General features: G+C 37.3%; 1 protein-coding gene across 1 annotated transcript in view; it reads left to right on the top strand.

Moving 5' to 3' along the window:
• The window catches only part of LOC117294626 (prominin-1-A-like), a 46,734-nt gene that overhangs the window by 9,439 nt on the left and 11,653 nt on the right, over positions 1-25,642 (top strand). The window contains exons 3-15 of the mRNA XM_033777122.1: positions 8,865-8,932; positions 11,465-11,673; positions 12,471-12,591; positions 13,631-13,697; positions 15,993-16,082; positions 16,795-17,006; positions 17,273-17,365; positions 17,855-17,918; positions 19,359-19,435; positions 20,684-20,760; positions 22,576-22,728; positions 23,826-23,952; positions 25,370-25,464. Of these exons, the coding sequence (XP_033633013.1) occupies positions 8,865-8,932; positions 11,465-11,673; positions 12,471-12,591; positions 13,631-13,697; positions 15,993-16,082; positions 16,795-17,006; positions 17,273-17,365; positions 17,855-17,918; positions 19,359-19,435; positions 20,684-20,760; positions 22,576-22,728; positions 23,826-23,952; positions 25,370-25,464 (1,453 nt within the window). The remainder of the gene's footprint in view (positions 1-8,864; positions 8,933-11,464; positions 11,674-12,470; positions 12,592-13,630; positions 13,698-15,992; positions 16,083-16,794; positions 17,007-17,272; positions 17,366-17,854; positions 17,919-19,358; positions 19,436-20,683; positions 20,761-22,575; positions 22,729-23,825; positions 23,953-25,369; positions 25,465-25,642) is intronic.

The following is a 25,642-nucleotide window of genomic DNA, read 5'->3' as shown; positions in this document are numbered from 1 at the left end:
AAAATGCTTTATACTATCAAAAGTCTGCTGTAAAAGGCTTCTAACTAAAAGGTTTTATTGCCATTACTAAACTTATCAGTTCCATTAATAATAATAATAATAATAAAAATACACGGTTTTTATATAGCGCTTATTCACGGGGTGTCTCAAAGCGCTTCCGACATTATTACCCCTGGTCACTGGGCCTTAAATCATTCCTTAAACCATCTAAGCTCCCTGGGGAGTATACAGCCTGTGCGACAATTATATGCGCTACATGGCTAAACCAATCACAAGAACCATCTCTGCCATCACAGGTACCCATTTACCCCTGGGTGGAGAGAAGCAATTATAGTTAAGTGTCTTGCTCAGGGACACAAGTGTCACGAACTGGATTTGAACCCACACTCTGCTGAACAGAAGCATCAGAGCTTGAGTTCGGTGCTCTTATCCACTCAGCCATGACACCCCACATTTAGGTATTGTAGTGTAAAAGCCGTGATATATTTCAATTTGTTGTAAAATTTGACACCTTTTATAATTCCAGGCAAGTGAAATCCTTGTGTCGTTATAGTTGATCAGTTCTTGTCCATCTGTGACGAGGATATTACTTTCTGATTAGACGACAAGCAGGCTGTATGAATACATTATGGAATGAATATTTTATTTGGGGTCAATGTTGAAACGGATCTTTTAAATTGTTAACTTTTTTAAAGGACTTTTAAAACAGAAGTTATTTTTTATTTATCTTCAAATAGTCTACACACATTAAAAAAGTATGTCTTTAAACCCTTTCTTTAAATTATCAAATATTTAAAATGGTAACTGCATTGTTGAGTGCAAACCTAATGTTTTACCAATGATAATTTGAGTGTCTCTCATTTATAGCTTGATGCTTGAATTGTATGCACTGTAAATAATAAATTCTCTTCGCTCTTTTAACATTTAATATTTTAATTTCTGCAGTCAGTACAAAATTTCTGCAGTCAGTACAAAATTGTTTGTTTGGACTGTTTTAAATATTTTATTTACTTTTTCCAAATGAAATTAAATTGGGGCAGGGCTGTTTCAAAGCTAAGTATTCATTTTACAGTAAAGAAAAACTAAAGTTGTATTCTGATGTTTCAAATTGTTGTATACATCTGAATTGTGTGATGGATTTCTTTGACAATGTTGTACTCTTTGTCCTACGCTGAAACGAAAGTTTGTAATATCTTCTAAATTAAAAATTATACCAGGCATGTGATTTCCAATTTTATTCTGATTTCAGGATTTTCTTAAAAGCCTTTTGAGCCCTCAAACTTTCTTGACAGATGTAAAGCAGTTGCCAACAGCACAATTAATTGTTTGTATGGATGTACATGTAGTCCACAAAATTTCCAAACCTGTACTCTGGGTCCAATTTCATACTCTGCTTAGCAGCTGATTTTGTGCTTACTGTAAAAGTTTCCATTTCATCGTGCTAACCGCAATCACATGAAAAGGCGCTTGCCTTCTTGTGCTTACTGTATGAAAATGAAAGACTAACCTACATTGTATGTAAGTCCACAATTTCACAAAGTTGTTAAGCGGAATATTCTGCTGAGCATATTCCTTTGCTACATGCAAGAAATTAGTGTGATAACCAAAACCAAACCAAAACCAAACCCTTGTACTCCATCACATGTTGGACCTTATTCCTAAGCCAAATATCTTACCTCAAAGTATTCCACTTATCTTGCTAATTAATATTCCTTCCTGTCTCCCTGGCAACCTTTTTGCCCCCAACTTGATCCCTGGGGAGTCAATTTTGTTGCGTTATTACCCTCTACCATTTATGATTATTTTAGTGACAATATCAACGTCACCATGAAATCATTCATTATTAATCATTGCGCAACTAATCATGTGAACAGGTAATACATTATGGAGAACTCTGTCTTCCTAGCTGGTTCCACAATGGATCATTCCAAGGCCAAAGACATCATTGAAAACTACAATTGGCTTTTATACATAGTGCACATTGCCTGCTCAGATGAAATTATCAAGGAGGCAGTTAGCCATTGTTTTATCTGGTTGGCTGGTTTGAGGCTCGTTAGGTTCTAATGGTTATAAACAATTTTATTAAGAGATAGACACAAGGTTCCCTAGGTAACCATTTACACAAAGTAGATGAGCCAGCCTTTGTAAGAGTATGGAAACTTAACAAAAGTACATCATGTATGTTCGAGAGCAGAAATGTCCACTGAAGTGGCACAAGAATTATTATTTCAAAACCATGGTAACCTGGTGCCTCAGTATTGTTTTGATGACTTTAAAAAGGTTTTCACGTAGATCAATTTTTATCTGGTTGGCTGGTTGAGACTCATTAGGTTTTAATTGAACAAGACTAACTCATGGTTCCCTAGGCAACAGCAAGTAATCATGATAATGAAAACTTTAAATGCGCACAATATCACAAAATTGCTAATGGCACTAACTGCTCTGCACATGAATTTTGTTATTATTAATGAGCTGTCTGTTTTTAATTTGTGGTATAGGCTTGGAGACTGAGACCAAATTTATGTGTAACCGTCGGTTTCTTGAGTTAAAAACAATGTTTACATATAGTGTGTGGTCAAAAACATTGCCTCTTTATTACAGGATTTTGACTTAGCGGTCACTCCGCAAAGAAATTTGTGGAAAATTACTTATTTCTGGATAATTACATCAATTCACAGGGAGCCGTTTCTCACAATGTTTTTTATCTATCAACCTCTCCACATTACTCGTTACCAAGTAAGGTTTTTGGCGAATAGTTATTTTGAGTAGTTACCAGGTTACCAAGAGTGTCCAGTATCTTTAAAACAAAGTTAAACAATGAGGTTTGTTTCCTTACCAACCCTGTATAATGCTTTAACAAATCCTGTAAACAAATCGTTGTAAAACAGTTTAGGATTCCAATTACAAGCCTATCTGTTCATCAGTTCACTTACCCATTGCTCTAAAATTTTAAGACAATGAACAGTATGAGGAAGTTCTTTGGTTTTTATCCGAGTCAATACCCGAAACTCACTTTAGTTCATCCATCGAAACAGAGCATTTTAAACACAGAGCATTTTAAACACAAATGACTGAAAAACTGGTACTTTCTGTCATTGGTCACAGTCAATATCCTTTTTTTTATGATTATTTTTTATTTGATTTCAAATGATCATCATCACACCCATGTAACAATTCAATTTGATTCAATTCATTTTTTATGGTCCGACCATGGAGACAAATTTCTTTGCGTACATGCAATAACATTACATAATCCACACAATCATAATAATATATTACTGAAAATAGTTGGATAAATCGATCAATAAACCACATAATAAATCACAATGGATTTCAATTGAATAACAAGTTAGCATTAATTTAATTAATGTCTGGGCTGATCATTGCGGAGACCAATTGGCTCAAGTGTTGTGGCCGAGCGTTTAAGATCACCGAGTTCAAACTCTGGTGTTTCTGATCAGCAGAGTGTGGGTTCGAATCCCCAGCCGTGAAACTTGTGACCTTAAGCAAGACACTCGACCATTGCTTTGTCCTTCGGATGGGACGTAAAGTCGTTGGTCCCATGTGTTGTGTAATGCATGTAAAAGAACCCAGTGCACTTATCGAAAAGAGAAGGGTTTTGCCCAGGTATTCCTGGCTGTGGCTGCTTAATGCACCATAGCACCTTGTACTGTAAATCCTTAATAAGGTGCTAACTAATTGGGTCTCAAAATTCATCACTGCAATAACCTATCTTTCTAAAAGTTTGTATATATTTAGCGCCTTGAGTACCTTGTTTGGAAACTACATTGTACGTGCGCTATATAAGACTTCGATATTATGAGTGATACCACTGACAGATTTTGCTTTTGTAGTGAAAATAAACTAACACTGGATCATTCTCCAAGTGCAAAACTACTCGATAGAGGAAGGATTTCACAAGAATAGGTAGGAAATTAATTGTTGGCACTATTTCCAAAACAAATCAACAACTCCCACCTGCCTAATACATTTAAAGGCACTGGACACTATTGGTAATTACTCAAAATAAGACTTACTTGGTAATGAGCAATGGAAAGCTGTTGATTAGTAAAGCATTGTGAGAAACGGCTCCCTCTGAAGTAACGTGGTTTTTGTAAAAGAGGTAATTTCACTCCAATATTAAACAAACTTCAGGTCTGAAGCATTTTTAGGCATCTGAAAAGAGCACACAAATTTGTACTACTAGTGTGTTTTTTGTTTCATTATTCTCTTGCAACTTCGATGAACTATTGAGTCAAAAGTGTTACAGGTTGTTATGCATTTTTAGAAATACTCCAATTGAGAATACTGGACTTTGACAATTACCAAAGGTGTAGTGCCTTTAAGGGGACATTTTTTTCTGTTAATAGATTATGTTAACTCTTGATGTGGAGTTATATTACTCCGTTTATTCAACATTCATCAGCAAAGGCATACATCAAATAAACACACTATCAAAAGACACTACGGTAAATACTTCTAATATATACATGTTAACTATTCGTTTTATAAAGGATATTTGCAGTGTTGTTATAAGAGTCTTCCGCAATAGTTTATTTATGAAATTTGTGTCAAAAAGTGATTGAATAAGATCGATATATTTTGACAGGTGGGTGATTTACATGTTAATATTTTAATTCAATTCAATTCAATTTATTTGTTTGTTCTTTATGTGAAAAACACATGAAATTTAGTATCCATTGTACAGCATTAAACTTTTAACATCGATACACATAAGGGGCAATTCATTTTAGAATAGTCAATGTTAAAACAAATCAAAATTATTTTGACCCAAAACATTTCTTTTTTCTAATATTGAATGGCTTTTTAACATAATCTAGACACTGAAGATTAAAGTAATGCCTCAAATGAACCAGATATCTTAGATCAAAGGTCTCCTACATCAGTCGTTTTCAATGGCTTTTCCTGGCTTTAAAACAGTGGTTTTGAAACAGAGTTTCCAGAAAGATATTTTCATTTTAAATTCTTCAATTAAATTGCAATCAGTAGAGCCCATAGTGCATGGATAATGCGGCTTTTCTTTTCTTTAATTACTACTTGATTGCTTATAGTCCAGTGTGTATCTTTTTATTACTTTCTCCTTTGACCACACGAACACCCACACCGAAAAGTCCCTCAATAATTGCACTGCATAGCAACAACAACAAACGTTGTTGTTGACAACAAGATTGGCAAGAAAGGGCAGTTGAAATTGTTCATCTGTGGCTGATTACAAAAAAGCTAAGGTAAACGATACCTTTGACTTTTTGGAATCGTTCCTATGTTTAAGTTCTATAACAATGAAGATGTACGCGAGATAACTGACATCAAAAGGTGGTCGTATTTTTAGAACATTGCCAGAAATGTTGAGCGAGTATGTCAACGTAGGAAGATCAATCCCTTACTGGAATACTCAATCTGTGAAGCTACTCGGATTCAAAATTCTTGGGGCATAAAAAATAATTTCTGCCATCAAAAGCTGCTGCTACCAGACTGTGTAACCTAATTACAAACTTATTACACCTGCATGCACATACATGTAATTGTTATAACAGCTCCTGATTTTCTGCCATTTCTCAAAAAAACTACCACCTTTTAGTTGAATTGTTCACAGGTTGTTTTTTTTGTAATCTACATTCATAAATACCTCAGACAGTTTCGCTATTCCTATTGGTGGAGAGCGCGTCACGTGGGTGTGTATAAACCTTTGTTTATGACCGGTAAAAAGTGTTAATTCATGGGCGTGACACGCAACCTTGCACCTGTTCTTTTAAGATAGTTTCTTCATTCCCATTGGTCGAGAGCAACGGCTGAAATAGTTGTGCCACATCACGCGTGACGCGCACAGCATTCCCTTATTAAGAGTTGTTTACCCGAGGGCGGCAGAGGGCTTTACCATTTCATAGCTGGAGGGGTGTTGTGTTGAAAGAAATCATTTAACAATTTTAATTTTTGCATTTATTTTACTTTTTGACCAAAAAGTGATGATGTTTTTTACCGAAAAGGTATTTATGAATGGGAATCAAAATATGTTCTTTCAACTAGTGGTTTAAACCCGCCGAGGCCTCTGGTTCTTTATAATTTTCCTCGACTTTGTCTTGGTAAAATTATCAAGAACCAGGCCTCGTTTGGTTTAAACTACTAGTTGAAAACCTCTTCACCACACATTGATTCCCTTATTTATAAAGGAATTCGTTCAAAAAAATAAAAGTATGCCTTGCCTTTAATATAAAAAGTCTTGTTTATTATAATGAAAACTTGTAATAATTATGATAGAAGTGGCTTATATTAATAATTATGATAGAAGTGGCTTATATTGTATAATTTATCACTCGGTGATGCTCATGGTGCTCCAACATTTAGTATTTTTTCTGCAAGGTATTTGGAGCTACGTTTTTGGAGTGTGAGAACTTTTTTCCATTACAAGGTGACTGTTTGTTCTTTTACGCATAAAGTCAAATTATTTAGCGTTACACAACACTTATCCAAAGGACGCAGCAATTATTGGTTGTTTCTTGCCTGGATACAAGTGTCACTATCGGGACTCAAACCCACATTCTGCCAATCTGAAACAAGTGTCACTATCGTGGTGCTGTGGTAATTCTTTTATGCTTTTAAACATAAAAAGGAACATTATTTTGTGTCACATAACACACAGGACCTACGGCTTTGCGTCTTATCCAAAGGACACAGCAATTAATGGTTGTTTCTTGCCTGGATACAAGTGTCACTATCGGGACTCAAACCCACATTCTGCCAATCTGAAACATCAGTAGCTAGAGTCAGCATTATCGCCACTCGGCCTCGCCACGCAATGCCAATTGAAAAGCATTAAGATCTCGTTTTGTCAGCTCTATCAGTCCTGTTACATACCTTTGTAACTGAGAATAATGCCCTAGACATTTATTTGAAAAAGTTACACATGGGCGAGGCTGAATGAGTCAGTTGCTGATAACAACAGAATCCTCCATTTTGATTGGTCCATCCATGGCAACGACAGTGTGAGGTATTACACATGATATTGCACTGACTGATAATCACACGTTGTGTACAGCTGATTGTGTATTGCAAGGTTTCAAACTCTGTGTACTTACTGCACTAATTCAAGCAGTGTATCAAGATTACTTGAAGGATATAAGCATTATCACACTTTCAATAAAACACAGAAGATGCTTTAAAAGACCCAGGACACTATTGGTAATTGTCAAAGGCCAGTCTTTTCACTTGGTGTATCTCAACATTTTTTTTGCACTGGGATGTATAGTAACTTATAGATTAGTTTGCCTATCCTAATACACTCTCTGCTGTCTATACAAACAGGGTGATTGAAGTATTGTTGGTTTGACAAAGTATGCTATCTTCATGGTGTAACCTGGGCCAAATTTCATAGAGCTGCTCAGCACACCAAAATTTGCTAAGCATGGAATTTCTTTCTTGATAAAAACGGGATAACCAACCAAATTTCCAATTGTTGCATTGCTTGTTCCTGTTTTTTTTTCTGTTTTTTTCGAGGCAGACATTTCATGTTTTACAGCAAATTTTTTACCTTAGCAGCTCTCTTTGAAATTGGGCCCTGAATGAAGTGTCAATAGACAATGATAAATGCAGAGCTATAGAAAACCACAAGCGTACAATTGTCACAGAGCTCTATTCTATTGTTAGTGCCTGTTAAGCAGATGTGTTCAGTAGTGCTTATTTATTGATTTGTTTACTAGTAACCATACACAGTAAGTATTGGCAAGGCAAGCTATGACTTCTGACCATGGAGGAATGTTCTTCCAAGATTAGACTCTTCCCAAGCTTCATATGTAAGCTCGTGATGAATGGGTTTTTCTTCTTGGCAAGCTGAGTGTGAATATCACTTGAAGCCAGCATGTAACAAAGAGTGGTCCTTGGTCAATTTTATGAGGGACACTTGCATTGCTAATCCCATGAGTTACCTTGGACATGACAAGTCAAGAAGAACAAGAATTGCTTCATATTATAAATATTGTTTTCACTTGAACCATGGAGGTAGAAATTAAACAAACTACATTTTAGGGAAGCTATCTAGTTTATTTGTCTCTAATCAAAATATTTATCAGACTCAATCAATATTTGGACATAATTTGTTTTTTTGGTTACTACAGAGTTAGGAAATATTATTAAATTATTGACAGGCTGTGCCATCTCATTTTGGATATCAAAGCTCTCAAACGTTGGTTGTCTTGTATTTTAGCAGATCAAGTTTTTGGTTTTTGTTTGCACCAGGGAGTTCCTGCTTTGTGTTTTTTTTTAAAGAACCCTAGAAGTGATTCCAGTCATAAATCTTACACCTTAAGTTGTTTACAACATGTATGGAAAATTTGTAGCTGTATGATGTCAATAAACATGAGTGAAAAGATTTGTTGTAAATACATAGTCTGAGGAAACGGTTTTCAAAATCAATTTTGTTTGTTATCAATCATCAATCCAAAAGGTGAATGTATGAAAAGCCCCAGGGGGCCTTTCACTTCGAGATAACTCTGACATCCAGGGTCTGTTTCTCGCGGTGGAAAATTGTCAGAATTCAATCATTCAAAGTGACCAGGGCCCAATTTGATCAAGCTGTTTAGCAATAATTACTGCTTGACATGTCTTTTAGTGGGGCACCAGCCTCAACAATGCAAACTAACTTAATGTAGTTGTGGCTGGTAACCTGTTTCTGCTAAGCAATACTTTTCTGTGCTTAGCAATTTATTTGTATACAGGCTTTATAAAAATGGACCCTATAATTTTATGAAACTTGCCTTTTCCATTATAGCAGCAAAATTTAAAAAGTACTTAGGCCCAATTAAGACTTTTCTCTGACACTAATATCGTGAACATTTGTTTTTCATTCTCAGCTCTTGTCAACTCAGTCCTGGGTGGCGAAGCCGTCTCCGTAGAGCTTATAACAAGCAGTTTCTCACAGGTAGGTTTTGGGTAAAATCAACAATTCCCAAGCTTGTAAACAATGACTGCAGCTGGACCCAGATCTTGTGCACACATACTGGTCCAAGCTGAAATAATTTGTCATTTATAATGGCCCGATGTTGGTGTGTATTTAACATACTTCGGTTGTCATATAAACTGCACATTCATCGAAGACAACTTCCGTTGTACATTAATTAGATGTACGTGGGCTTTGCAGCGTTCAGGCCTCGAGATACTGGAGAGAATTCACAAGACTGCATGTTGGCTTGTAGCTCCAAATTTGTACTGCCAGTGACTGGACTAGAAATTTGTTTGCTAGATCAGAATCAAAATGAGAAAAACTACACAGTTTACCATGTAAAATGTTTTATTTGAACATAAAAGGAGACCATTTAACCAATTGGTGTTTCGAGTACATGTAGTACTTACAGGTGATATTCTTGGTACTATAGTCTCATTTCCGATCCTAATGCCCCTCAGAAAAATAAAAGAAAAAGGTGAATAATTAATAGCAAAAAAGGTATATTTTAAGCCCTGCACAAAATGAACAATTAGGTCAGCCCTGGGACTAAACAAATATATTTTTTTTTTCACAAGTACCAAATATTATGCATGCACTCAACATAATTTAAAGATATTTATCAGACTCAAGTCAACATTTGAACACCATTTGGATTATCAAGATAATGGCTTGGATTTTATTATTCAATTAAAAACACACAAGGACCACTGGTGGGACACTAAAATCACTGGCCTCAAACCTGCAGTCTGTTGCAAACTAGGCTCACACACATCTACTTACTTGATTCAGGGAATGAAAATTGTCAAGTCCTGGGGGATTTAAATTGACTCTTTCTTAAAAATTCAATTTCCAGCAAGCTGTGGTCTCTTGGAGTGTGGTGCTTCATTGGGGAACTTAATTTCATTCTCTTGGTTTCGCTTTGAGGCAATTCTAAAATGAGTCATTTGAAAAGGGTTGCTCTGTCATTTCAGTCCGTCGGATCGCCACTAAAAAAAAATCAAATCAAAAGTGCAAAGAGGATAACCTTAATTAACTTGAAAAAAATGGATAAAGCAGTATAGCCTGATGGGGAATAAAGATGTTTTTTTTTGTGGTGTTACCGCAAGCCAAGTATACCTCACCATGCAATGCCTCAGAATCATAAAAAATGTAATTTACTTGAAGAAATCTCTGGTTTATGTTCTGATACCTCACCATGCAATGCCTCAGAATCATAAAAAATGTAATTTACTTGACGAAATCTCTGGTTTATGTTCTGATACCTCACCATGCAATGCCTCAGAATCATAAAAAAAGGTACTTTACTTGACGAAATCTCTGGTTTATGTTCTGATACCTCACCATGCAATGCCTCAGAATCATAAAAAAAGGTACTTTACTTGACGAAATCTCTGGTTTATGTTCTGATTGCTTTTTGGAGGTTAGTAAGCTGTACTTGAGAACTTTTCTACCAATCAAAAGAAAATTATAACTATCCCAAAGATGGGATATTCTTCCTTGAAATGCATCCCTCTACCATGGAGGTAGAATGCCAAATAAGCCCCCTTTGACACTTCACTTTAATCCGGATAATCTCTGTGTTAAGGACAATTTAACATGGTGGTTCTCGGGATTAAGTGGAGCGTTCACACTACACTTTTCAGGGTTAAACATTTTCTGGATCAACAAATCCAAAACTGACTTGATTTAGGTCAAATATAACCCCGCCACGTCTAGTGTTAATCCACTAATCTAGGTGTTAGAAAAAACACTCTCTATAAATTCTCTGGATTAAGTTCTTAGTATGATAGTGGCTGGTTGAGCCACTGCCACAAGGAGAGGTTGGATGGAAAAATATATAAACTCAAATGGTTGATTAAAAAAGGGGGGAAAATTTTGTGCCACTTCAACCTGAGCAGAGTCTTTCTCGATGGCTAAATGAGAACACAGCAAACATGAACAGGTATCTAGGTGTAACATAAGCAGTGAAGTGGATAACATTAGTAGAGAGAGATAGTCAGAAAGCACTTGGCAAGAACCATTGAGCAGACCATGAATAATGAGAAGGGGGTGGTGGAGGGAATGGGCATCTCTGACCATGTAAGAAGATGGTAACACTAAGGACAAGATCAAAGGTAGGAAGAGGAAGAAAAAGTTAACTAGCTAGTGAATAAAGGCCCGGTCCCACTGCAGTGATAACTAAAATTACGACCATGACGCAAAGAGAACGCATTCTATTGGTCGAATTGCTCAGCGCAGAAAACGCACACGCTCTTCAACCAATTGAACGCGTTATCTTTGCGTAGTTATCTTTATGGCTGCAGTGGGAACGGGCCTTAAGACAGGCTAAAAAGGGGATGTGTAGATAAGGAGAAGGTAACAACAAAAGGTTATTAGTCATTTCCTAAAAATAAAAAAAAAATTAATGAGGTTTCAATTCACTGTTTGTTCAGTATGCTCTGAAGAAAGGGCAAAACTTCAAATCCTACTTGTAGAATGTATTTTTTTCTTGTTTCTCCACTACCACAGTTATCTGGTAACTTGATGGGCTTTGTCATCTGCTTTGCCCTTGGTGCTCTGTTCTGCATCATATTCCCAATCGTCTGCAGTTGCTTCTGCTGCTGCCGTTGCTGCTGCAAGAACTGTGGAGGGAAGATGTACCAGAAAGAAGGAGACTACGATCGCATCAAGAGGGTGGTCTTTGGCTTCTTGCTTGTCCTCTGTGTGGGATTCATCGTGTAAGATCATCTTTTAAGCAAAAGAAACTCCGTTTCCGGTTACATGCCATTTTAAAACAGGGTCGGAAGGTCTATAATGTTTTTTTTCCTAATTTTATATTCTAGTAATATGTTTGGAGAGTGTGTGAAAATCTCCCACTTGCCCAATTCGATTAAACCCAAAACTATTAATGGCTAGGCAAGACTGTAGCTCTAAACCGAGATGTATGGAAGGGGGACACATCAGAGGTGCTGGAAATGGCATTGGATGAAGACGACCTCTAGAATTCTATTACTTAAAGTTTTAATAAAGTTTTCAATAAACACACGATACACCTTGTTGAATTTTGTCAACTTCTTTTGATTTTTGTCCCCACTTTGTTTATTTTCTTTCTTCACTTGCACCTTATGGCTGCTCTGCCATGCTGCATCGTCCCAGTATAGCCACATTTTGTGCTGCAAAGGGATCACCTTACTGACTCAAGACATCTGAACTGTTGCTAACTTTTAGTGGAAAAAAAAACACCCTGTAATCTTTTGGCAGGGATTTTGTGGTTGTTCAAATTTGCATATATTTTGATTTTGGCAATAGAAATAAACAACAGAACTTGGCAATAAATATAAACAACAGTAACTTGGGGCCCTTAGCTGCTCTTTGTTTGCCTTTGACGATCATTTCAGACTGAAAGTTATTTCTGTAGAGGCCTCTGACACATGAAAATGAAACTTGCAGATAAAAACTTTCTTAAAGTTCTTTTATTGTGTTACCTGCAACACTACTTTACCATTAAAAGATAATGACCTTTCTTCTCTGACAGTGGGGGAGTGTTTACAGCGTTCTGCGTCAACTCTTTTACGACCAATACAGTGGAGACATTGCCCACTGACGTGATTAACAACATCGATGACATGGTGGACTTCGTTAGCAACACTCTTGAGGTATTTACAAGTCTGACATTTGCTCGCTCAAGTATACCTGGTCCAATTTCATAAAGTCTTAAAGGCACTGGACACGTTTGATAGTTTGTCAAAAACCAGTATCCCAACACTCTATGAACTCAGGGATGAGATTGTTCAGACTTTTGGCTGAATTCAGACTTTTTATATCGGCCTGGTGAAGAAAATCAGACAATATTTGTTTCCACAAATAAAGAAATCCTGCTCATTGGTCAACTGCTTTTAGTGCTTTGGATACTGTTTCCAAAAGCTCCTTGGAATCTATAACCTCAGGGGTCACCAAACAGTAGAAATGCCATCATTTCAACATACCTTTGAAGTTGTATCCAAGTTTAAGACTTTTTCGTTAGTATTGACTCTCCCCCCTGATGAACATCCTTGTTGTAACAATTTGTATGCTTTTTAAATGTCTGAGAAAAACTTCTGGCCTGAGGTCTTTCTCAGGTTCAAATATTTTAGTGAGAAATTATCTCTTTCTCAAAAACTATGTTCATTCAAAGGGAGTCGTTTCTCACAATCTTTTATGCTATCAATAGCTATCCACTACTTGTTACCAAGTAATTTTTATGCTAGCAATATATATTTTGTGTTATTGCCAAACGTGTTAAGTGCCTTTTACCCTGTGGTCACTAAACTGCAGTATTTTTGTTTATTTATTTCAATCATTGTGTTTTGTTATGGTTTTGAAATGACGTTACATTTCAAAAAGTTATGTTCACTTGTTTTCTGTGCAACGCAAGTGCAATCCATCACAGGTTTACGGCTCTTCAGGGTGATGAGTAAAAAAAACAGCAATCATTTGATGGGAGCTATATTTTTAGAACAAGAAAAATCTTAAACATAAAATGTCAATTTTTTTTAAAGTAGTTCATGGATTTACCCTTTACAATGGTGACAGAATGGGGATGATTGATAAAGGCGTTCCAGAGATATGCTTATTTCAATCAGATGGCATCAAAACATTTCTGCCCAACTACAGAGTAATAATCTACATTTATTTGTTTTTGTTTTTGTTGTTAAGGAAATCAACTTTATAGTGTCAGACCAGCTGAACTACACTCTGGACCAGATCACCACAGATCTAACAAGTAGGTTTTTTGTTTCCAAGCTGCCCCACGACCCCATTTCTACCCCCCTTGTAATGTGAAGATAAATTAGGCGACTCTAATAATAAGGCGGCTCTTGCCCTAAAAGAATAAATATTGATTTGAGACCCAAGCAGCTGTCATGGATTTTTCTGTTGTTGCTTAGCAACAACATTGCGCATCAACAGTATTATTGATGTGTTTCTGTTGCTGCTATTGGTTTTGTCTGGGTACACGTTACGCTTTGGTTATATTTGATCTAAAACAACTACTGAGAATATTTCAAGCTACAACATATTATTGTGAAATGTTCTTCTTAAAAAGAAGTAATGAATTAGAACTGGTCACAATTAAAGTAGATTACTGGTAACTTGGTATTTTGGGTGTCTAGATTTCAAAGCCCAAAAATTGGTTAATGGCCTGACGTTTCAACACTACATGTAACAGAGTCTTTCTAGAAAGCAATTAACCTGTAAACATTTTCAGAAAGATCATCAGTCATATTTATGTTTTTTTGGTTTTTTTTTAAGTTTTAAGCTGGTGCAAACTGCTTATTAACCAAAAGAACCGATGTATGAATGCAAACCAAAAAATAGTTAGTGGCCTGTTATTTTGATCCTAGCAGAGTCCTTCTAAAAAGCTAAGAGGTCATTCAGAATAAATTGTCTTGACCCACCCATCGACCCCAAATTTAGATTTTTGAATTTTGGATGGCTTCATAATATAATCTTTACATTGAAGAACAAAGTAATGCCTTGAATGAAGCAGATATTTGAGATCAAAGGTATCCTCAATATCACTTGCTTTCAATGGAGTCTCTTGGCTTAACATTTGTTTTAGTTCAGTCAGGAATGATGACACTCTAGTTACTCTATCTTGTTTAGAATTTCTTACAGGTATATGTATTTTAAAAATAAAAATACCCACCAAGAATGTGTATCCCAATATTTTCTTCTCGCTGCTGGTAGTCGTTAAGTCCCAGCAAATTTCCAGTTGAATTTTCTTTTTAAGGATGAGACGCTTTCTTGCACGGCATGACAGAGGGCGAAGGTAGTGCACCATAAGTTTTGTTTTTCGGTTATTACTTTTGAACCACCCGCCCACTCTCTAAGAGTAATAATTCAAATTTGTTAAAAATTGTCTGTTCGGAAAGGTCCTAAATGAAAACACAACGAACAAGAAAAGGAATACTGGTGTTACAAAAGCAGTCAATTGGAAATAGATGATAAAGATGAAAACACACAGAGAATGCAGGAGATGAACAAAGAGGAGAGAAACAAAGGGGGGAGGGGCTGGATCGATCACAGGAGGTGGGGAACACAAAAGACAAAATCAATGAGGCAAAAAGGGAGAAAAAAGTAATTAACCAGTGAATGAGGCAGTTTAAGAGGGATGTCTTGCGGGAGAAGGAGAAGTCAAAGACAACAAGTTATTAGTAATTTCTTTCTTGGATGTTCAGACCATGGGGGTTGGATGGTGTGGACTGTGCAGGCGTCTTGTCCACAGTTTCTCCATACTACGAGGAACATTTCAGACGCATTTCTTTTTTCGGGATTTCTGATTGAAAACCAATCCATTTTAAATTGTTCAAATTTTCATTTAATTTTAAGGAATGCTATTCATATATTCATATATTCAATGCAACACAAACACAGTTTGCAGGTTGACTTTAGGTTTGCAATAATTATGCACTAGTCATTGATTTTTGAAATTACATTTTAGCACTCATGTAATCAAGGGTATTGTGTTGGAATGCAATTAGTTTGCTATGGGTTTAGGTATCTGCAACTCCAGCCTCATTATTCAATATTTTAAGACACGATTCCAAACAGGTGGTGTAGCGATAATGGCAAACATATATTCAAGTTATGATGACATGTTTGCAAAACATGTTGTATGTTTGGTTTGGGGTAGCATATACTTACATTATACCTTTTTTTTAGATTCAATTCAATTTTTCAGTTCATTAATACTCAATAAAAAAAATAAAAAGACCCAAATAGAGGTAAACTTTACCAAAAGAATTGAATATGAGAGAGGCTTAATAATAAAGCCTTTCTCAGACATATGAAAGCCCAACTTATGTGAACAATTGAGTCCAAATTTTCACAGTTTTGTTATTTAATGCAACGCCAAGTGAGAATACTGATCTTTGACAAAAGTGTCCATTGCCCTTAAATACATCTGTTACCAGCATTTTGGCAACAAGTTTAGTGATACATCTTTAAGCAACAGTATGACACTAAGCTTTGAGCTACTTTTATTCAGTTCTATTTCTTGTATTGATTTTGTTTCTAGACATAGATCAGTTAGTTGGCGTTCCAGTACAGCAGGATCTGGCCACCAACGTGCAACCTGCAATTGATGCCATCTACCCCCTGGCTGATTGTAAGTTCTCTTTAAATGTTGAGTGTTAACTCTATCCATGCACGCTATCTTGCTCATCATTTTATGATTTATTACGCCCCCAACAGCACAATTAGATGCAACATCAGGATGAACAGGAAAAGAGAAGTTCAGTTTAGATTTGGTTCAGGAGAGGATCTTTTTATAGATGTTAAATCTGCACACATTGCTGTAAGGGTAAAAGCTAAATTAGAAAATTTAACATCTATAAAATTGTGTGGTTCCTTGCTGCTAAAACATAGGATTGGAACTGCCTCTCGGTGGTCGTAAAACACTGCTCTAGAATTGCAAAGGTTGTGGGTTTGAATCCCACCCGACGAAGATGCCTGTGATATTTTTATTTACAGAACTCGGGGGAGAGTACCGAGTGTACAGTGCTAACGTACATCGGTGCTAACGTACATCGGTTAAGGGTAAAACCAAAACACTCAAGATCTTGGTTTATGCATAAACGCCTCAACAGCACATCATTGCACCAGGGCCCATATTCATGAAGCCTATAAGCACAAAAACATGCTTAACAGTTTACCTGACAAAATTAAGTTTGCATTGGGCGACTGGTGCCTCACTCAATATTTGCTAAATAGCACAGAAATTTTCAAGTAGTACCTCTGTCTACCTCTGTCATTTGTAAAAGTTTTGTCTGTAAAAAAAAAAAGGAAAACTATTTGATAATTGCCATCTTGATTTGCAGCCATTACCGACACCCTCAATGCCCTGAATAGTGTGAATACAACGCAGGCTGACGTGGAGACCAAGTGGTTGGAAGTGAAGGCATTAGTGGATCAGGCATTAATTGACATCAATGCTGCATGTGGGACATGTGGATGTTGCTCTGGTGGTAGCTGGCCAGATATCACCGGTCTCAGCATGCTTGCAGACTGGAGGGATATCGACTTGGTAAACGTAAGTTATCAAACTGGAATGTTATTGGAATGTTATTATTTGTAATAATAATATTAATCATAAACAGCACTTGCACTATAAAGCGCACAGGATTTAACATGACCCATTGAAGAGGTGTTTGTTATATTGTATCCCAAAAAAAAATGCATGTTTTTGTATCAGTGATGCAGAACAATATTAATTTCTCAACTAATCCTTCAGACATGTTGTTTGAAATGATGATGGTTCAAAATAATTATTTATTCTTTGTTGTGATTGGTTGACAGGGATGGGGAACGTTTCCACAAGATATCGTCGACACTTCAATACAAGAGATGATCTCGATCAATAATGCTAACCTCACCCAGGCTGCAGATATGGTAAGGAAAAAACAAGTAGATGGTGGGGAACTTTAAGACACTGGACACCTTTTGTAGCTGTCAAAGACCAGTCTTCTCACTTGGTGTATCTCAACATATGCATAAAATAACAAACCTGTGCAAACTTCAACTCAATAGGTTGTTGAAGTCGCGAAAGGGTAATGGAAGAAAAAACACCCTCGTTGCACAAAGTTGTGTGCCTTCAGATGCTTGCATTCGAGACCCCAGCTAATGAGGTCTTGAAATCATTTCAAATATTTTAGTGAGAAATTATTTCTCTCTCAAAAACTACGTTACTTCAGTAGGAGGCATTTCTCACAATGTTTTTCTACCATAAACAGCTCGCCATTACTTCTTACCAATTTATGCTAACAATTAGTTTGAGTAATTACCAATAGTGTCCACTGCAAATGGGCACTTATTTAGGAGGAGCACAACAAACTTACAAAGTTTGGTACTAACTATGTTCACTTCTTCCTTTGTCTGCAGGGAGCATCTAGTTTCAACAGTCTGCCAGAAGTCTTGAAAAATACCACAGAATCAGAAATTGACAGTGAGTCCTTGCACCTCTTGGTCAAGAAAATCTTAAATGTTTACAAATAGGCCCAAATTTCAAACCCCACTTATATAGTACCCATTACTCCTGGTGGAAGAGAAGGAATTGAAGGATTTGGGTACTTTTTGTAACACAAAACACAATGTCCACAGATTTACATTAAACTTACACTGTTTGAAGATAATGATGGTGCTACAGTTTTTGAGAAATGAATAAAACAATGTCATGAAAATACGTTTTTACATGCTAAAATAATTTTCGTCTCATGATCAGTGAGACGAAAATTATTTTCATGACATTGTTTTACTCATTTCTCAAAAACTACAGCACCTCAGCAAGTAATATTTTCAGTGAAGCTTTCTAATATCATTATATTCAAACTGTTTAAGTTTAATGGAAATCTGTGGACATTGTTGTTTTTGTTTATTTTTACCTACAAAAAGTACCTAAACCCTTTAAAGCTGAAGTATCATTTACAAGGAAACTAGCCTTAACATTCCAACAAACATTGTAGTGTCCCACCAACCCTAATTTTATTTATTTATTTATTGTATTTTATTCAAGTGTACACTGGCAAAAACACTTAAAGATACAATCCTAAAAATAGAACTAAAACTGAGAAAATAAAAATAAATACAACTATTCAAAATTTTATAAAATACCAAGCCATTGAGTGGCAAGGAGGAACGTGTGACCAGCACCTCTACAAAGTCGTCCTGCCACAAAGATTGTCAACAAAACCCCCCTTTAGATACAACAAATAATAATGTTTGGATGCTAACATAGAGCTGGATAGTTCAGTTGGTAGAGCACCCGATACGTTGAGCCGGAGGTCCTTGGTTCAAAGCCCACTCCAGTAAATTTTCCTTGTTCAAACCCAAACCTTTTTTTAAACTTAACTAGTCACGTTTCCCTTGTAGTTTATTACTTGATAGGTTTTAGTTTAAGTGGAATTAAAATGAATGCTATAATATCAATTACTCTTGTGGCGTGTCAAGGCCGGCCGTGTAAGAGCACCGGACTGAAGCTCTGGTGTTTCTGATCAGCAGAGTGTGGGTTCGAGCCCAAGTTGTGACACTTGAGCACCTTAAGCAAGACACTTAACCATTATTGCTGCGTCTTTCGGATGGTAGCAGGTGGTAGCAGGTGTTGCATAATGCACATAAAAGAACTCTGTGCACTTACATCATAAATATAAGTGGCTAACTCTAGTATTCCTGATCTAGTCGGCAGCAAAGTGCGCCACAGCACCTTGTAAACCATTACATGGTGCTATAAATGAATCGGTCTCATACTTACAACAAGTAGCTCCACATAGCTGACAGGAAATAATACTGAGTGCTTTGATCCGCCCCTATATAGGGGTGTAGTAAAGCGCTATATAAGAACCGATTATTATTATTATTATTACTATTATTATTATCATTTCTCCCTCAGATATTGTGAGTCTGATTAATGGACTTGGTGGGAGCATTTCAGGTCTTTTGGACGGCATCACTACACAATTGTCTGGGGTAAGGTCCTTTATTCTTGTCAATCATTTGTTTTAAATAATTCTAATAATATAAGTTTGATTAATTTTGGTTTCACCCTTAAACTGATGTGTGTTAGCACTGTATACTCGGTACTTTCCCCTTACACTGATGTGTGTTAGCACTGTATACTCAGTACTTTCCCCTTACACTGATGTGTGTTAGCACTGTATACTCGGTACTTTCCCCTTACACTGATGTGTGTTAGCACTGTATACTCAGTACTTTCCCCTTACACTGATGTATGTTAGCACTGTATACTCGGTACTTTCCCCTTACACTGATGTGTGTTAGCACTGTATACTCGGTACTTTCCCCTTACACTGATGTGTGTTAGCACTGTATACTCAGTACTTTCCCCTTACACTGATGTATGTTAGCACTGTATACTCGGTACTTTCCCCTTACACTGATGTATGTTAGCACTGTATACTCGGTACTTTCCCGAGTTCTGTGAAAAAAAAAATCACAGGCATATGACCCATGTAGGATGACTCCAGACATTTGCAATTCTAGAGCAGTGTCATACCAACTAGACCACCAAGGCAGAATTAAACGGCTTCTAGCTACCGAGCAACCTCAATGGTCTAGTTGGTAAGACTGCTATAGAATTGCAAAGGTCGTGGGTTCCAATCCCACAAGTCATATGCCTGTGATTTTTCCAGAGAACTTGGGAAAGTACTGAGTATACAGTGCTTACACACATCAGTGTATATGGGTAAAAACCCAAGTAATATTCTTCATCCCTGATGCAAATTTAATATAGGTTTCCCTGGCCAATTTCAACAAAATCAATTTATTCTATCACCAGACTCTTTCAATTTAATTTTACAAATGAAGGCTCTGTTGAATCAGCAGTCAATAGTCAAGATGTGTAAATAATGTTCAGCATATAGGATTTGAGGCATTGCATGGTGAGGTATCAATATATATTTGGTTTGCGGTAACACCATGTGTGTATCTACTTGCTAGGTAGAGTTTGTTCTTAGAGAACTATTGGTAATTACTCAAAATAACTGTGGCATAAAAACTAACTTGGTAACAAACAAAGGAGACTTGTTGATAGTATATTTTTTTTTTTTTAAACGACTCCCGCTGGACTAATAATATTTTTGATAAAGAGGTAATTTCTCTTCATATTTTAGCATCTGAAAAAAAATAAAACTTACACCTTCCTTTTAAATGACAATCTTGTTCTCATTTTCTTCTGTTCTTATATTTTTTATTCAGGTTACTGATCAAGTGGATGGCATTAAAGACACCATCAATGATTTCGCACCTATAATCCAGGAGTATGATCCATACAGGTAAGAAGTCTGTTTTCAACTTCATCAGTTATACCCCGCTCAAACAGCCTTACGACCTTACAAAGACCATGCCGATCACCCAATCTCAAAAATGTATCAAGTCGGGACTCAACCGCCGTCAAAATCAAGCACTTTTGCAAATTAAAGACTCCACACAACTGTACTGTTTCTTTATAAAACGTGTTGTTGACTCGCTGCAACTACGACTATACCTTGACCAATGCTGACCAAGCAGTTGTTTCTACTTTGAAATGGTTGCCGATGGTGCTGCGTTTTTATTACGACCACACAGATCTCACTGCGATGCTCCTACGCTGCTTCTATGATAACAGCAGTCCCACTACGACTTTGCCACGCTTGTTGTTGGCTTTGAACGTGCCTCGTTTGTAAATGAGCGTGGGAAGAGAACGCAGCTTCCTGACCTAGGAGATCTCACTACGATGCTACCACGCTGCTTCTATGATAACAGCAGTCCCACTACGACTTTGCCACGCTTGTTGTTGGCTTTGAAGGTGCCTCGTTTGTAAATGAGCGTGGGAAGAGAACGCAGCTTCCTGACCTAGGAGATCTCACTACGATGCTACCACGCTGCTTCTATGATAACAGCAGTCCCACTACGACTTTGCCACGCTTGTTGTTGGCTTTGACCCAGCTACGTTTATAAATGAGCGTGGAGAGAGAACGCAGCTTCCTGACCTAGGAGATCTCACTACGATGCTACCACGCTGCTTCTATGATAACAGCAGTCCCACTACGACTTTGCCACGCTTGTTGTTGGCTTTGAAGGTGCCTCGTTTGTAAATGAGCGTGGGAAGAGAACGCAGCTTCCTGACCTAGGAGATCTCACTACGATGCTACCACGCTGCTTCTATGATAACAGCAGTCCCACTACGACTTTGCCACGCTTGTTGTTGGCTTTGACCCAGCTACGTTTATAAATGAGCGTGGAGAGAGAACGCAGCTTCCTGACCTAGGAGATCTCACTACGATGCTACCACGCTGCTTCTATGATAACAGCAGTCCCACTATGACTTTGCCACGCTTGTTGTTGGCTTTGAACGTGCCTTGTTTGTAAATGAGCGTGGGAAGAGAACGCAGCTATCTGACCTAGGAGATCTCACTACGATGCTACCACGCTGCTTCTATGATAACAGCAGTCCCACTATGACTTTGCCACGCTTGTTGTTGGCTTTGAACGTGCCTCGTTTGTAAATGAGCGTGGGAAGAGAACGCAGCTTTCTGACCTAGGAGATCTCACTACGATGCTACCACGCTGTTTCTACGATAATAGCAGTCCCACTACGACTTTGCCAGGCTTATTGTTGGCTTTGACCCAGCTACGTTTATAAATGAGCGTGGAGAGAGAACGCAGCTTCCTGACCTAGGAGATCTTACCCTGACCAAACCACGCCTATGAAGATACTCTCTTGTTGCGCCCGCGATTGTCCACGCCTCTGGCCATTTCTTAAATGTAGTAGATCTCGTCAAAAAGTTGTGATTTTTGTGTTGTATTGTATTCAATAAGCATGACCTTACTTTGATCTTTTTCTTTCGGTCTAACAGGACGCTCAAAATTGAAAGGATCACAGCTCCGAAACGAAATGTCCAAATACATCTTTTTTTCCCCAGATTTTGTAATCCAATTAATGATTTATTACTCTTAATGTGTTGAGACAATGGTTGAAACAACAATTCAAGCTGATACCAATAAGCCATTCAAAGTGTACTTTTGTGGTTGTTTGTGTCCTTGGAGAATTATTATTATTATTATTATTATTATTATTATTATGACGCCCATCGTCTTTTGTCTTGTAGGAGCTACGTACTGATTGCCTTTTACAGCGTACTGCTAGTCATCGGCCTGCTGTTCATCTTTGGACTGTTGTTCGGTGTGTTTGGGTACAATAAGGAAGCCTCACCATCTCGTCGTGGAGGGTGTTCCCACTGCGGTGGCGTCTTTATGATGGCGTAAGTACATCATCTATCATCATTATACAGCAAGCTATGTCAAACGAGGACCAATGGTCAAAGGAACATTACAGAATTGGTTTTGCTAACAAAACAGTTGCTGGAAGTGTAAGCACTTTATGTAATCCACCGGAAATACATAAACTGACTGGCCTGTAGAAGTTGAGATCACTCGGCCATGTGGGTCACGAGAAAATAGTGAGAAAAAAAAGGATTGCACATTTTGCATGACATCAATGCAATTTTTGGGGGTATAAAACGCTCACTGAGCAATAAATAAACTTCAAGCCCGAAATGAGATTATTTATTTCTCATCATGTAAGGACATTTCAGTCAGAAATATTTCAATAAGGGATGTTTTATCATCATTAGACAGTTTAAGTTTTATGTAAATCTGTGATCTTCACGATTTCTTTTCTTACCAATTCTGTAACGTTCCTTCAATTAGTGGTTGAATAGTGAAGTACGTAGGCGCGAATGACTCCTGACATATAATGTCAATGACATATAATGTCAATGACATATAATGTCAATGACATATAATGTCAATGACATATAATGTCAATGACATATAATGTCAATGACATATAATGTCAATGACATATAATGTCAATGACATATAATGTGTATGTGTCCTTAAAGGGGTTGGGTACTTTTTGTATGACACAAAACACAAATGTCCACAGGTTTACATTTTTAACTTACGCTGTGTAAAGATAATGGTGATAGAAAGCTTCCCTTAAATAATTAGGTACTGTAGTTTTTGAGAAATGAGTAAAACAATTTCACAAAAATAATATAAAATTTTAAATAGGAGCACGCATGCATGAGGGTTTGCACATTTAAAGCCCAGTGGCAGTGGTTTGTGCAGTAAAGAAAAGCCGAGACATATTCGTCAAGCTGCCGCTCTTCACATTTTCAAGGGACTTTTATAGACACATTTGTTTGAATCTTCCTTTTGTATCGACTGCTTTTAGTATGTATATATTTGTTGTCGTTGTTTAATGTTTCGTGTTGCGCAAAGAGGCTCCTGCATTATGCGTCATATAAATGTATCGTATTACTAATATTATTATTATTATGTCTTGAATGGACAGAGGTGTTGGGATTGCCTTCATCTTTCTGACTTTCTTCATGGTGTTTACCATGTTACTATTTGTCATTGGTGGACCGGTGGATCGTCTCATCTGTGACCCAATCATTTCTGGAGAGCTTTTCGCAGAGGTAAGAAATTAAACAGCCACTCAATAAGCCTTTTTGAGATATGGCGGACACAATGCTACAACACTATAAGGTTTGGGTAAATTTGTGCGTATTGACCATAGAAATAGAACGTGTGTTATTCAGTGAAGTGCGCATTTTAGGCGACACAGCGTTTCCACGTAAACCTGTTGACCATCAACATGGTGAGCGTGGTATAAGTCGCGCCGCGTGTGACGCGCGCTTATCACGTCCGCCGTACCCCAAAAAGGCTTAAAGCCTCAAGGGTGTTTTCTTCTTCTTTTTATGAGGTATCTGTATCCGTCGAAAACTGAAACAAACTCCTCAAAGGATATATAAGTTGCAGGTGTGGTGTGGCAAGTGCCGACAAAAATTGGTGGTGAAAGGGATTAGCGGTGAGCTCCCCTTTATGAAAGTGGTCATTTGGATTTTTATAATAATACCAAAACTTATATAGCGCCCTAATCATGTAGACATGCTCTAGGGCGCTGGACATGGAAATATGGACAAATTAAAAATAAGAAAATATGGAATTATAACAACGGGAGAAAAAATTCTTGAAAAACATTCAACCAGATTTTATCTAACCTAGTCTTGAGTGAGTATTGAAATAGCTTCTCTGATACATACTGGTAGTCGATTCCATTCAACATGTTCAACAAGGGTTCTTGGGACAACGGTAAATTTGTAGCAGTCCTTATTGGTTGAAGGGTGGGTGAACGATGTGATTATGATTTCCTAGTGAGAGTTTGGTTTCCCTGTGGTTTGAGTTGATAGCAGTTTTATAATACAATATAACAATATATAATGATAGCACTTGTAATGCGCACATATCCATCCTGCTGGGTGTTCAAGGCGCAGAATTAAGGTGAAAGCACTTGTAATGCGCACATATCCATCCTGCTGGGTGTTCAAGGCGCAGAATTAAGGTGTTCCTCTGCATGGAAACCTTTAGTAAAAGGCGAAAGATTTATCCAAATGCAGGTAAATCCGAATGCAGTGAAATGCAGTGATCAGATTTATATAGGAGTGTTAGCCTGGAGATTGCTCTACGTTCCTCCAAGGTTTTCCATTGCAATCTACTGATCATTGAGGAGACGCTACTCTTACCACAGGAGAAACTGCTCTCTCTCTCTCTGAAGTAGTGTAGTGTTTTGAGAAAGGGAATTTCGTACGGCAATAAATAAAAGGCTTAAGGCCTGAAATCTTTTTATAATGATTAAGACATCTGAATGCACACAAATTTATGCAACAAGGGTGTTTAATTAGTATTCTCTTGCAACTTCAATGAGCAATTGAGTCCACAGTTTCACAGATTTGTTATTTTATGCATATGTTGGGATACACCAGGTGAGAAGACTGGTGTTCGGTAATTACATAAGGTGCCCAGGGCCTTAAAACATTTTCTTTGTTTTGGCAGACAATTGACAAGCCAGGAGCGTTGGGACCTGGGTACTTCCTTGGTAGCATCATTGGAAATGAAAACATTTCTCTGACCATGACAGGTCTGCTTGAGTAAGTCCAAACATCAAATCTTTAAATTTCTTAGCGTGTTATCTGGAGCTTCCTGAATTCAGACTTCATCAATCTTAAAGGAGCTTTCAACTCCCAAACTTTGACTTAAGTGTTTCTCGACAGTATTTAAAAATCCTTACTGTGCCTCTTTGCGCTTTCATTTTGTTTTACTTTTCAG

Source organism: Asterias rubens, chromosome 9 (genome assembly GCF_902459465.1).
Source record: "Asterias rubens chromosome 9, eAstRub1.3, whole genome shotgun sequence".
NCBI lineage: Eukaryota > Metazoa > Echinodermata > Asteroidea > Forcipulatida > Asteriidae > Asterias > Asterias rubens.
This window is presented reverse-complemented; position numbering and strand designations above follow the sequence as displayed.